The sequence below is a fragment of the Penaeus vannamei genome, chromosome 30 (assembly GCF_042767895.1).
Source record: "Penaeus vannamei isolate JL-2024 chromosome 30, ASM4276789v1, whole genome shotgun sequence".
Lineage (NCBI taxonomy): Eukaryota > Metazoa > Arthropoda > Malacostraca > Decapoda > Penaeidae > Penaeus > Penaeus vannamei.
Window position 1 is genome coordinate 30,466,876 of NC_091578.1, and position 12,500 is coordinate 30,479,375.

The following is a 12,500-nucleotide window of genomic DNA, read 5'->3' on the forward strand; positions in this document are numbered from 1 at the left end:
CCAGTTATTTTTGTTGATTTGATTAGTGAAAGTGTGACATTGCTCCAATTTATAACAGTTTTATACTAAAACCGTTTTTCTATTTAGGTCTGCTGCCACAAATTGTAAATTGGACGCCTTAACAAAAAAAAGAAATAATGATGATGTTCACAGTCAAGATTAAAGAATTTTCTGTAAAGACTAGGCAGTCTGTTGAAATAAACTGCTTGTTATGTGTGCATATTCGTGGTCATGGAATGAGTGCACTTCTTTATATATACTTCTCTGGCTTACTTGTAATTGCTTAATACTATAGTGCACTTCGTAAACATGGACATTGGATTCTTTGTTACTAGAAAGTGGAAGCCCAATGCATATTATCACTGATAGTGAAAGATAACTTTGAGTAGTTGCAACAGCTTTGAAAGTTAGAAGCCACGTGCTCAGGATGTAAACATGGGTTGTGATTGGCCTGGAAGGATGAATATGCTTTGTTCCTTATTTGATCGACAATGCTCTTGTGCTCTGCCGTTAGAGCTCAAGGCATAGTCTGGCAACACAAAAAGTGTTTCTTAGACATTTGTTATGCATAAACTCTTCACACTAAAAATATTTATACAAATGTATTATGCATGTATAGTTATCATGTTCCTCTGAAAGTGTTCAAACTGCATAAAGATACTAATCTGATTGATAAGTGTCTGATTGGACTGGTTTAGCTACTTTATACTAGGTTGGACGTTTCCTTATTATTGTTGTTGGTAGCCTTGTTATGATTATATAAGTATATTTTCAACCAGAAACAGTTCACATTTTCCTAATTTTACAGTGTAGAAAAAGAAAATAGTCAGGAAATGAACACCTGTAAAATATTGCACAAGTCGATCAGAGGAGAATTGCACAGGTTATGCAGTGCACAGGTTAAGAACTACTGCATTAGAACAACATCCAGTAAAGTTTAATATAGTATATGGTTAATTAGAATATGTTTCCCGTTTCATATTCACGTTTTATTGCAACAGGATGAAAAGTACGTTTCTTTATAAGAGTTTGAGAAAGAATGGGAAAAATTACCCACATGTGTCAAGTTCATTATTGCAGTGACCTCCTCATGTTATTGCTTTCATTTTCCAGGGTACTTTCCTTCTTGTATTTAAAGCTAGGTGAAATATATCCACATCAGAGCATCATTTCACAATTACACTTTTACTGGTCAGTGATCAAATACATGCAAATGGCTTCAATGTCCGTGAGTATATGGATCCCATGGACATGTATACAGCTGAATCTTTCTAATATTGTTTTTACTTAGAAATCACAAAATTAATATGCTTTAATTTTCATTGACAGATGCAACACAAGAATCAAGATGATGGACGGGATGCTGTCATTGTCGTGGAAGAACCACAGTTCAACTTTTTGTCATACGATAGCAGCGTTAAGAGACAAAGTAACTAATCTTTGTTATTGTTATTGGTATACTTATTATGTCTTTCACAGAAATTTTTGGATTGATTTTTATGATTTGTTTTTCTGTTATTATTTCTTAAGATGAATGTTACTGTTTTGACTGTAGTTATTTTTTTATTGTGTGATTTTTCATGGTTAGTTGGTTCTTTCAAATGATTTTATTTATGTTACACCTATTGCCGTTATTCTTTCCTTGTGTAATAGAATTTACTTCATTACTATTTTGTGTTCTTGCACAAATTAAACAATATTAGATTCTGAACATATAAGGTTTGGGATACAAAAATCTCAGTTTCTCATCCAATCCTCGAGGACAAAATTTCCCTTGTTTTTTCACATGAAACTGTGAACTTGGCTTTCCTTCTGGGGTTAAAAACATTTGTTAGATGAGAGAACAAAATATAAAATGTTAAGATAATTTGCAATTATTTGGCAACATCTTACTGAAGAATAGGACTCAACTTTATCTATTGCAGACTGACCTTTTACCTTGATTATTATATGATTATGCTCTTCTCCACAGCAAAGATACACAGACGCCACAGTAGCTTGTGATGGAAAATTTTACCCAGTGCACAAATTTGTGTTATCAACATGTAGTGAATACTTTGAGGAAATGTTTGAACATACACCATGTAAACACCCAGTCATAGTATTGAGAGATGTGCAGTGTGATGAACTGGAAGCCATTTTGAATTACATGTATGCTGGTGTGGTTAGTGTGGCACAATCTGATCTGTCCCGGCTGATTAAAGTGGCGGAGCTATTAAAGATTAAAGGCTTAGCAGTGCCAGATGAGCCCGCAGAAACAAGGACAAGTGAGGACCGAACTATCTCCAGAAATAAGAGAACTAGTCCCCCTGGTCGGAGCAAAACCCTTCCAGTAACCACAGACCAAGTGAATAGTCCCAGTGCAAAGAGAAGGAAGACTCAGGAATCTCTAACGCCGTTGTCAACCTCCAGAGGGAGTGATGCCGAGTGGTTAAAGGACTGCTCAAGGGGAGAACAGAATCTAGATGAATCGTGCATAGCGGATGAAGAGGGAATGGACGATAGTTCTCCCCTTCAGGAGGCTTTGCTCCCAGAGGTTAGTCTTTTGTTATTTTTGCCATTATTTTTTGAATAATCAGTATTGCAACCCACTTACAAGGGTAGGTTATAGTAAAACAAACTTATGAATGAATGAGAGAATCAGACATTGTGTATTGATCTCATAAAAGGATACAATGTATAGATCGATCAGTATTTAGGGAAAGGACTTTTCAGTTGAGAGCTTTTGTAATTTTTGATGTCCTCATTTTTCACCCATTTTTCCAGAGGCTTGGACTTTGGGAATACTTCCACACATGTATTAATGCTATTTCAAATATTTTTTTCTGAAACAGACACAAGAGCTTCACATCAAAGATGAAATCATTGAAATCACAAGCTGCAGCGACTCAAATCACGACGACACAGGGCTGGACTTCGGGACTGTTACAGAGGATAGTAAAGAACCAGAAACACTTGACGATAACTGCCAGGACGAAGTGAGCATGCTGATTCCTAAGTATGAAAGCTCAGCATTGGACTCCCAAGGTGCCGGACCTCTGATCACCCAGCCCATGTTCTCTGACGGATTGGGCGGCACAATGTCAGGTTCTTCTGAAATTCAAGCGGTGAGTAAAGCATTTATGGAAACCCTAGGAGAGGAAGATTCACTCACGGGCATATTTGAGTTACAGATATCTCATTTTCATGTGCTGTAGCTGTCTGTAAACCTTATTTAAAATATTATTATTTTCTCTTTTAGGGACAGAGAACTTGAATCATATAAATTATCACTTTTTCTTTTTATAAAGGAATCTGTAAAAATATATATGCTTTCCTAAGATTAAAACATATGAGATAATAAAAGTTATTATAATAATTGGTCAATAGAAGGAAGACTTTAAATTCTCAGTCTGATTAATGTCTTATTTCTAGTGGTTTCCGGACCAAGAGGCAGCAAGTAGTGTAGTGATGGACGGTGACAATGCAAATACGGGTGACACAAACCTTCAGGTACAGTAGGAGAGAATTTGTAGTATTTGTTTTTTTGCATTTGTTTATTTTCCATGTTGATGTCATTATTACTATTGTCATTATTCTCACAATCATTATTTATTTTTTATTATTTTTATTTTAGTAGTAGCAGTAGTAGTAGTAGTAGTTGGTATAAGTAGAAGTAGAAGGAGTAGCATTCGTAGTTTATATCATCTTCATCGCCCAGCATCATTGTCATCATCATAATGCACATCGGCATCAACATCAACATTCACTTCGACATCAATGTCAGCATCAATATTCTCCAGTTATCAGTCTTGATGATCATAATTATTGGATTTTTATTTTGATTTTGATTGTTGATATGATTCTCTTTGGCATTATCTCATACATTTTCATGTTTATCCCTCTTTATTTGTTGTGATATTTCCACGTTGCTTAAAACATAGAAATTATCATGAAATGCGTCCTTCTTCGTGAAAACAAAGCTATAAGCAAGGAAGCCAAGTTTATCCAAAAGACCAGGAACGCATTCTAAAAGGTCTTAACTGCCTATTGTAGGATCAAGGAGGCCAAGTTTATACAACAGACCAGGAACGGCATTTTAAAAAGTCTTTAACTGCTTCTCGTAGGATCACGGAAGGCAAAGTTTCAGACAATGTACTTATGAATCGTTCTTTGGTTTGTTTACCGGATGTTTTATGGAGTGGGAGGGAGTCTGCAAAAATTAGTCTCTTATAAAAAGGAGAAAGTGGAGTTATATTGCTGGCTGATTGACGGAAAACGTAATAGTAAAAGCCATCATGCCACGGATTGATTAAGGAAGTAGACTAACAAGTGAATAACTGTTTGAATTTCCTTCTGAAAAGAAGGTAGTGATTTTTTAAGATAAGGACTTTTGTTGCATAAGAGTCTTAAAATGTAAAGCTCTTTTTGTTATTTTTTTTATTAGTCTTTCAATCATAGACTTTTTTTTCCTCTTCTTTTTTAAATATAGAGGACAGAGGCCAGACATTGGTTCATATTTGAGAGTGAAAGGTCTCGTAGCTATTATAAATACTGACTTGAAGATTATGGAGGAGTATTATGATAGTATTTATATGTCGCAGTTATTTTGCAAATAGTTTTTTTTTTTCATGTTGATGGGGTGATTAGGAGCCAGAGAGACTTTCTTATGTCGAGGAAAGATTTTTAGCGCTATATGATATTGATGGAGAATTACAAGGACTCGGCCAGACTTTAGCGAAGTGTGGAGGTCCAAGCTAAGATCTGAAGAAAAGATGATAGCAATTCAAAGTTTCCTTGTGTACAGTGTGTATTGCTGTGTATGGTGTGGTTTGTTGTATGTATGTACAGATATAAATTTACAAATATTCTTTCTCCTTCCATCAATAATTACACATTACAATGTTCTGTTCTTTCCTCCATATTTTCCGATATATGCATGCCAGACATACCCTATATTTACTTTGAATGTTATGTTGTAGTTGAAAAGGTATGACTGAGATGGATTTTTGTGGAAAATAGGTAATTAAGGAATTTGCAATTAAATATTTTAAAATGTATGAAAAATAGAAGTTCAGTGAGTACATGAAGGTGGGTGGTTGCCCATGAATTATAATACTGAAAAAAAAAGAGTTTGTTAGCTAGTGTGACAAATATTTTTACTATGTTACTTTTGTAGTGGTCTCGTCCAGTGTGAAATGAAACACAGCCTTTGTAAGAAAGGAACCATAAAATTCTGAGTTACAACTCGAATCCTCATTAGCCATTAACCGCTAAAACTGAGTGGATTATGTAATAAGTATTGGTCGTATTGAAAATATGGTGACCTGAAGAAAGACAAGTGAATTTGATGAGCAAGAAGATTTTGTCTTGGAAGAAATTTGTGGCTTCTTTTGTGAACTTATTACTGATGATAGTCTATAGAATTATGTCGTCATAACTATTCAGTAGTAGTCTCCATATTGCAAGGCTAAGTTTAGGATTTTTTTCATGAATAAGAATTAGTTAACATTAATGTAAGTTGCAGTAGTAAAGCTCTTCAAGATGATGTAAGATGCAATGACAAAAAGTACAAAGATGATAATTCAAGGCAGGCAGAGAGATAGGATGGACAAGAAGGCTAAATCAGGTCACTTTAAAAGACAGTGTACAAGGACAAGAGAGTTCAATAAGAGCATAATCTGCTTTAACCCATGGGGTGCACATTTCCCCTCTTTCATCCCAACTTGTGATTCCCAGTAAATTGCATGCAGTTTTTCTTTCTTTTCATAAGCCTAAAGGCAACATCTGGTGGGCAAAAGGAGAAAAAGAAAGCACAGCTTGTATTATGGCTTACACTCCACAGAATAATATTGAAAGAGATCTGTTATGAAGCCAGAGTAAGAAAGGTGACATGAAGAAAGACAGGGCAGTAACAGAGAAGAATGACGCACTAAAAACTAGAAGAAGAGCACAAACATATCACCTTGTTGAGGAAAATTGACAAATTGATGATGTTTTGGTACGGCTATTTTCTGGTGGCTGATTTTTGTATAAAGAAAGCAAGATAGGGGATGAATACACAAGTAGATAAAAGATGCATTTGTGAAAGATGATCTGAAGGTTCTTCTTATTCTTATTATTATCTCAAGTGTAACATCAGCAGAGGGTATCCATAAGAACATTACCCAGTTATTAGATTGTTGATCCTGTGTGTGTGTTTTTACTAACATTAAATATCAAATAGATTTTTATATCTATATTGATGACATGTCTGTAATTGCACTGAAGAAATTATCTTGATATTGTCTATACAATATATTCCCTAAAGACGATTTTGCTGTTACTGCTGAAGTGTTATTTTATATTATCCATATACTTAGTTTCAGCGCAGAAAGGTAGACTTTGAAAATGCTTAAACCATTGAAAATATGCCAGTCTGATGATGTGATGTTTTGTAGCAAAGCATAGTTGCATCATTATGCCATTAGAGTGCTAAATATAGTGCAGAAATGAAGAAAAATTATGGCCTAATTTTTTTTGCACTAGTAATATTCAACAAGGGGCACCTCTGCTTGTGTTCTGCACCCTCTCAGCTGTTAGCAGAGAGCAACTGTAAAAGATGACGTAGCCATCACATCCTCATTGTGGAATATTATGTCAGTAAATAATACAGGCATCTTCTGCAGGTGAGGATGGAAGGCAACGATAACATAATGCCAGGGGGAGCTGGACCTGCAATGATAGGATTCCTGCACCCTAACATGGGGACCCACAGTGAGCACCAGCCTCACCCTATTCACAGAGGGCAGACCTCCTCCACCCACAAGAATTCCACTCGTCCTTGCTACAAAGTGTACAACCATAATGTGGAAAAACCCCACGCTTGCCCGTACTGTGACTTCCGAGCTACCTTGAAAAGCAACCTGAAGATTCATATCCGCACCCATACAGGGGAGAAGCCCTACTCTTGCCACTTGTGCCACCAAAGCTTTACTGTGCGATGTAATCTGAAGACTCACATGAGAACCCACACTGGAGAAAAACCTTTCTGCTGTCCGCACTGTACCTATCGCTGTGCTCACAAGAGTGACTTGAATAAGCATGTTGTAACTCATGCTTCGTGATAATTCTTTAATTTCTCTGTGGAATATGAGTGGAATTAAAAGATAATGAATTATGATCAGACATTATGGAATGAGTTATGGCATAATGGATTATTTAGTATGAAACTGAAATACAATCAGATATATATTATGAGTGTCGGTGACCATGCACTAAACTATGGAAATAAATACTATTTATGATCACATGTTAAAAGCTACTTCTCTGGTTGACTCAAGAGAAGCAAAATCATGCTTATTGACAAATTTAGAAGTCATGTGTATATATATTATATATATAAATACATATGTATAAAGAAAATCTTCCAAATATTTGTTGCTTTTGAATATCCAATCAAACATTTCAGCACCTGTCTTGGAGAAAGAACAAGGGAGTGAATGAATTAAATATATATATGTGTGTGTGTGTGTGTGTGTGTGTGTGTGTGTGTGTGTGTGTGTGTGTGTGTGTGTGTGTGTGTGTGTGTGTGTGTGTGTGTGTGTGTGTGTGTGTGTGTGTGTGTAGGGGGGGGGTCTTTTGTATCCCACAATGATCTGAAAGTGTAGGTGAAAGGTGGAAAATGGCATCTGAAAGTAGTGACAAAATAACAGATTAGGGGTTGTAGGCCTCCTTAATAAAGACTTTTTCTGTGAGTAATTGGTTAAGCATTGATTTTTCTTTTTCATTTAAAACATCAAAAGGAGTAAACGTCTATCAGAAGAAAAATGCAAAGAGGAGACCTGAGGGCCATGGTAGTTGTTGCATGTCTCTCTCTCTCTCTCTCTCTCTCTCTCTCTCTCTCTCTCTCTCTCTCTCTCTCTCTCTCTCTCTCTCTCTCTCTCTCTCTCTCTCTCTCTCTCTCTCTCTCTCTCTCTCTCTCCCCCCCCCCTTCTCTCTCTCTCCCCCCCCTTCTCTCTCTCTCCCTCCCGTTCTCTCTCTCTCCCTCCCCTTCTCTGTCTCTCCCTCCCCTTCTCTCTCTCTCCCTCCCCTTCTCTCACCCTCCCCCCCCCCTTCTCTCTCTCTCCCTCCCATTCTCTCTCTCTCTCCCTCCCCTTCTCTCTCTCTCTCCCTCTGTCCCTCTCTCCCCCTCTCTCTCTCGATGTTGAAAACTGGACAAAATTCTTAGAGAAATTATTTTTATTTGAATCTGTTTAATTCGACACGACAGCCTGGGTGATTGTGGAGTGATCAGTTTTGTTTTCTCGATTAGGGTTTTAGCTGTGTTTGTGAATGTTTTAAAAAAATATTTCCTTCAAAATGTGATGTGTTTGAAATCTGTCTTGTCCCTTTGTTTAATCTTTGTTGTTGTATTTTTGTCTGAGAAACAGCAGTCTAATAAAATATAGATACAATTTCGCAATATTAGGAAAATGACGGAAACATGTGCAGATCACACGGAATTCCACATCGTAAGCCTGAACACTGGTTTGCACGAGCCCAGTTTGTGTCGAAAGTACATACACGTAGAAATGACGTCATGAAATATTTTACGCTCGTACACGCATTGGTGACGCAAAGAAATATTTTGCGTCCGTACGAATACGGGAATTACGAAAGGAATTGCAATTGTAGCTATGTCAAAAAAAGGGGGGGGGTATATTATTTTGTTATTCCCATTGTAAATTATTATAAATATTACCTGCCTAGGAAGATTTCGACGATTTTTAAGAGTTGGGGGCAATTTCCCAGAACCTTCAAAATATGCGCTGCTCCAGTTTATTGCCCTTTCATATCCAATAATAGGTAAACGCCATATTTCATTTTCCTCAAGGGTAGCTCTTTTGAGTATCCGGCCCCACGTACAGTCACGGTCGAAACTCTTGTATCATAGGTTTCGAATTTTGTCTCGAACTAGATATAATGTGGCCGTTATATTTCGTCCGATTTCAGGAGAGAAAAAAAAAAATGGTAGCTCACCTAAGACTACAGCACTCGTAATTCATGGTATATAGAATGAATATGTTATACGTGAGTTTAAAAAATAATAAATATGGATAATTAAGGATTTAAAGTCATTGGATTACAACAAACAAAAGAGACTTGAAGAATCGGTGTACGGGTGAGTTGCCAGTTTCTCTTTTCCTGAAGTGGGACGCACTGCAGGTTGGAAGTGTTTTGAAGTTCCATTGCTTTTGCCCGTGACTGTACCTACCAACACTCTTTAGGGCAGTGGTTCCCAACCCCCATGGTCGCTATCCAAATGAGGGATACCAGGGTTTTTTTTTCTGAGGGTTGCCAGAGGGTTTTAAAAGAAGAATAAAAGATATGATAGCTGGATATGTCTGTAAAAGTTGATATTTTTTAATAACACTTGTTTATTGCAATTCAATGTGTTGGTAATATTAACCTAAAAAAAGTATAGAATGACGTAAGCTAATGTACATCTGAAAGTGTAACTACCACGAAAATGGTTGGATATATTACTACTTGTTCACAGATTTAGGGTCGGTAGCCCAGGCTAAGACTGTTTTTAGGGTCGCACCTGAAAAAAGTTTGGGAAACTGCTTTAGAGGCTCCATTGGAATTACCTTTTAGCACTGCCAGAATGTTAAACTTTAATCCTTTAGCTCATATAAGAAACAAAAAATATTTTAGGTCATTGATGAAACAAAAAAAAAAATACTTGAAACAATGAGTCCTTTAGCTCATCCACGAAAAGTGAAACACCCAACGGAGAAACTGATATATGTATGTCTCTCTAGGTAGCAAAAATGGCAGACAGTTTAGCAGACATAGAAGAGATTAACCTAATTGAAGAAATCATCGAAAATATAGCGGCGCTGCAACCTCCCCGGGTGGCCTTAACGGAAAGAAATAACGTGTTCTTGAGTCTCAATGATGAAGAGTTCCTCGCCAGGTTCAGGTTATCGAAGGACAGTGTCAAGTTCATATTGAATGAGATACACTTCCCTGAGTTCCACGACGGCAGAGGTTGGTGTCGGTGCGTTTGTTGGTGGGAAATGTGTGTGATATTTGATGTATTTGTTGATATAGTGGATATATGTGCGCGCATTTACACTTTCACAAGCACACACAAACAGACAAACATATTCACACACAAACAAACACATACGTACACACACACACACATATATATATATCGTTTGTGTGTGTGATTTTAACAGTGATGGATATTATCTTTATGTAGATAAATATTTTCATTTTTTCTATTTTGTAGGTGCTGCCGTTCCTTCACACATACGGCTTCTTATAACCTTGAGATGGATGACCACCGGCGGATTGCAGCTGGCCATTGCAGACGACTTCGAAGTGTCTCAGCAGTTTCTCAGCACTTGCGTCAAAGAAACGCTGCAGTCCATAGCGAGCAATTTCCACCGCTACGTGCAGTTCCCCGACAGCCAGGCCATCCAAGCCGTCAGCCAGCAGTTCCAGGACATCGCTGGGTTCCCGGGCGTGCTCGGGGCCATCGACTGCACGCACATCCCCATCGAGAGTCCGGGCGGGGAGCGCGCCGAGGAGTTCATCTGCAAGAAGGGGTTCTTCTCGCTCAACGTCCAGGGCGTGTGCGGTCCCAACCTGGAGTTCTACAACATCGTGTGTCGCTGGCCGGGCTCCGTCCACAACAGCAGGATCTTCGCCAACAGCGACCTGTGCCGGAAGTTGGAGCAGGGCCAGTACGTGGGGCACTTGCTCGGGGACTCGGCGTACCCGCTGCGGCCGTACCTCATGACCCCCGTGGCCAACCCCACGCGGGAGGCGGAGCTCAAGTACAACACCGCCCACGCCAAGACGAGTAACATAGAGATGGCGTTCAGCTTGTGGAAGAGGAGGTTCCGGGTGCTGTCGTCGCAGCTGCGGTCGAAGCTGAACACCTCCATGATGGCGATCTGCAGCGCCGCCGTTCTGCACAACATTGCGATCAAACACAAGGACACGATTCCCGAGGGCGAGGATGTGGATTGCGAGGTGGATATCCGCAAAGACTATAGCGAGAGGGAAGGGATCTGCAACTTGAGCACGACGGAAGGGCTGAGGAAAAGAGCATCCATCATAAACACGGTGTATTCATAAGAAATATGCTGTGTAGGAACACATGCATTTGTGTGGGTGAGAGAGATTATAGCGTGTGTTTGGTAGAGGATTTAGTGGTGTGTGTGTGTGTGTGTGTGTGTGTGTGTGTGTGTGTGTGTGTGTGTGTGTGTGTGTGTGTGTGTGTGTGTGTGTGTGTGTGTGTGTGAGAGAGAGAGAGAGAGAGAGAGAATTGTGTGTGAAGGTCTCAGGGTGCCTTCGCACGAGGCAACTGGTTGCGGCAATCGATTAATGCAACCTAGATAAGATTTATAGAAAGAGGGCTTTCATACGTGGCAACTGCAGGTATCCCCTCGCACAGCCAGTTGCCGCAACTTGCTGGCGCCGCCACTCCAGTTACAACATATTAAAATCCGAGCTTTCCCCCCGGCGCCGCCAGTTGCCGCCACTGTCCATCGCCGGTCGCTGTTACCCAGGGTTCCGCGAAGAACCTCAAGTTCCTCAGTAGATGCTATTTTATCGACCGGCAAGATGGAGTTGCATTTATATTAAGTGTACAGTTGCCCGTAACGGCTACCGCGTGTCGGAACGAGTTGCCTGGTGGGAGGGCGTCGTGGAGGTGTGTGTGTGTGTGTGTGTCTGTCTGTGTCTGTGTCTGTAGTTAAACAGCGTTGTATCGTAAGGTTTTTTATAAGGTTTGCTATAAGTTGTATAAGTATAATCGTTCACTAGCATCTCAATTACTTCAGGGATTAAATAAAAACCGGAATTCAATACGGGTAGTTTTATTGAGTGAACTTCCCTTACACTGCAAAATTATTATTATTATTTTTTTTTTTGTAATACAATACAGCCTTAAGTGTTCTAGTATCTCCATATATCGCTAATAGATTTCTTTTAGGAATTGCTTAATTTCATATAGCATTTCATAAAAAATGGAAACAGATACATTTATATGGACCATTTACATGTTTGAACAAAACGAATTAACTGCAATAACAAAGGGGAAACGACTGCTATGAACTCATAAATTAACATCGGGAGACAAAAATACAATCCACCGAAGAAAAGGAACAGCAATGATAGCAGTCAGCAAAAGCCTCCCAGGATCAGAATGAAATAAATTGTAATGTGGCTCCTTTTCGTTATCAGTCAACTGCATTTCTTTTGTTGTCATGTGGCGTGTTCAATAGTCCATTTTCCATTGATATCAAGCATTTATAAAACGCATTGATAACCAGGAGATCCAGGATGTGGCTGAATATTATACCTACACTCCTGAATGCACGTCAACTTTGAGCATAGATGTGATGTTAAATATCACTGAATAGATAAATATTTGCTGAAGTACATCAAAGTGATTCTCACATATTCCAGACTTGCACTCAGATTTGTGACGGTCTGATGTAGAGAGAGAGAGAAAAAAATGCACAATCTTGCTTACACAC

At 38.8% G+C, this 12,500-nt stretch overlaps 1 protein-coding gene across 3 annotated transcripts in view; it reads left to right on the plus strand.

Moving 5' to 3' along the window:
* The window catches only part of LOC113800580 (zinc finger and BTB domain-containing protein 7A), a 13,104-nt gene extending 1,279 nt beyond the window's left edge, over nucleotides 1-11,825 (plus strand). For 2 of the 3 annotated variants that reach the window (XM_027351373.2, XM_070143469.1), the window contains exons 2-7: nucleotides 1,330-1,429; nucleotides 1,973-2,536; nucleotides 2,835-3,107; nucleotides 3,415-3,492; nucleotides 9,765-9,993; nucleotides 10,241-11,825. In XM_027351373.2, the coding sequence (XP_027207174.2) occupies nucleotides 1,349-1,429; nucleotides 1,973-2,536; nucleotides 2,835-3,107; nucleotides 3,415-3,492; nucleotides 9,765-9,993; nucleotides 10,241-11,094 (2,079 nt within the window). In that variant the 5' untranslated portion in view covers nucleotides 1,330-1,348 and the 3' untranslated portion in view covers nucleotides 11,095-11,825. Of the gene's footprint in view, nucleotides 1-1,329; nucleotides 1,430-1,972; nucleotides 2,537-2,834; nucleotides 3,108-3,414; nucleotides 3,493-6,647; nucleotides 7,395-9,764; nucleotides 9,994-10,240 lie in introns of those variants that run through there. The other variant, XM_070143470.1, reaches the window with a different exon arrangement.
* The last annotated feature ends 675 nt before the right edge of the window (nucleotides 11,826-12,500 follow it).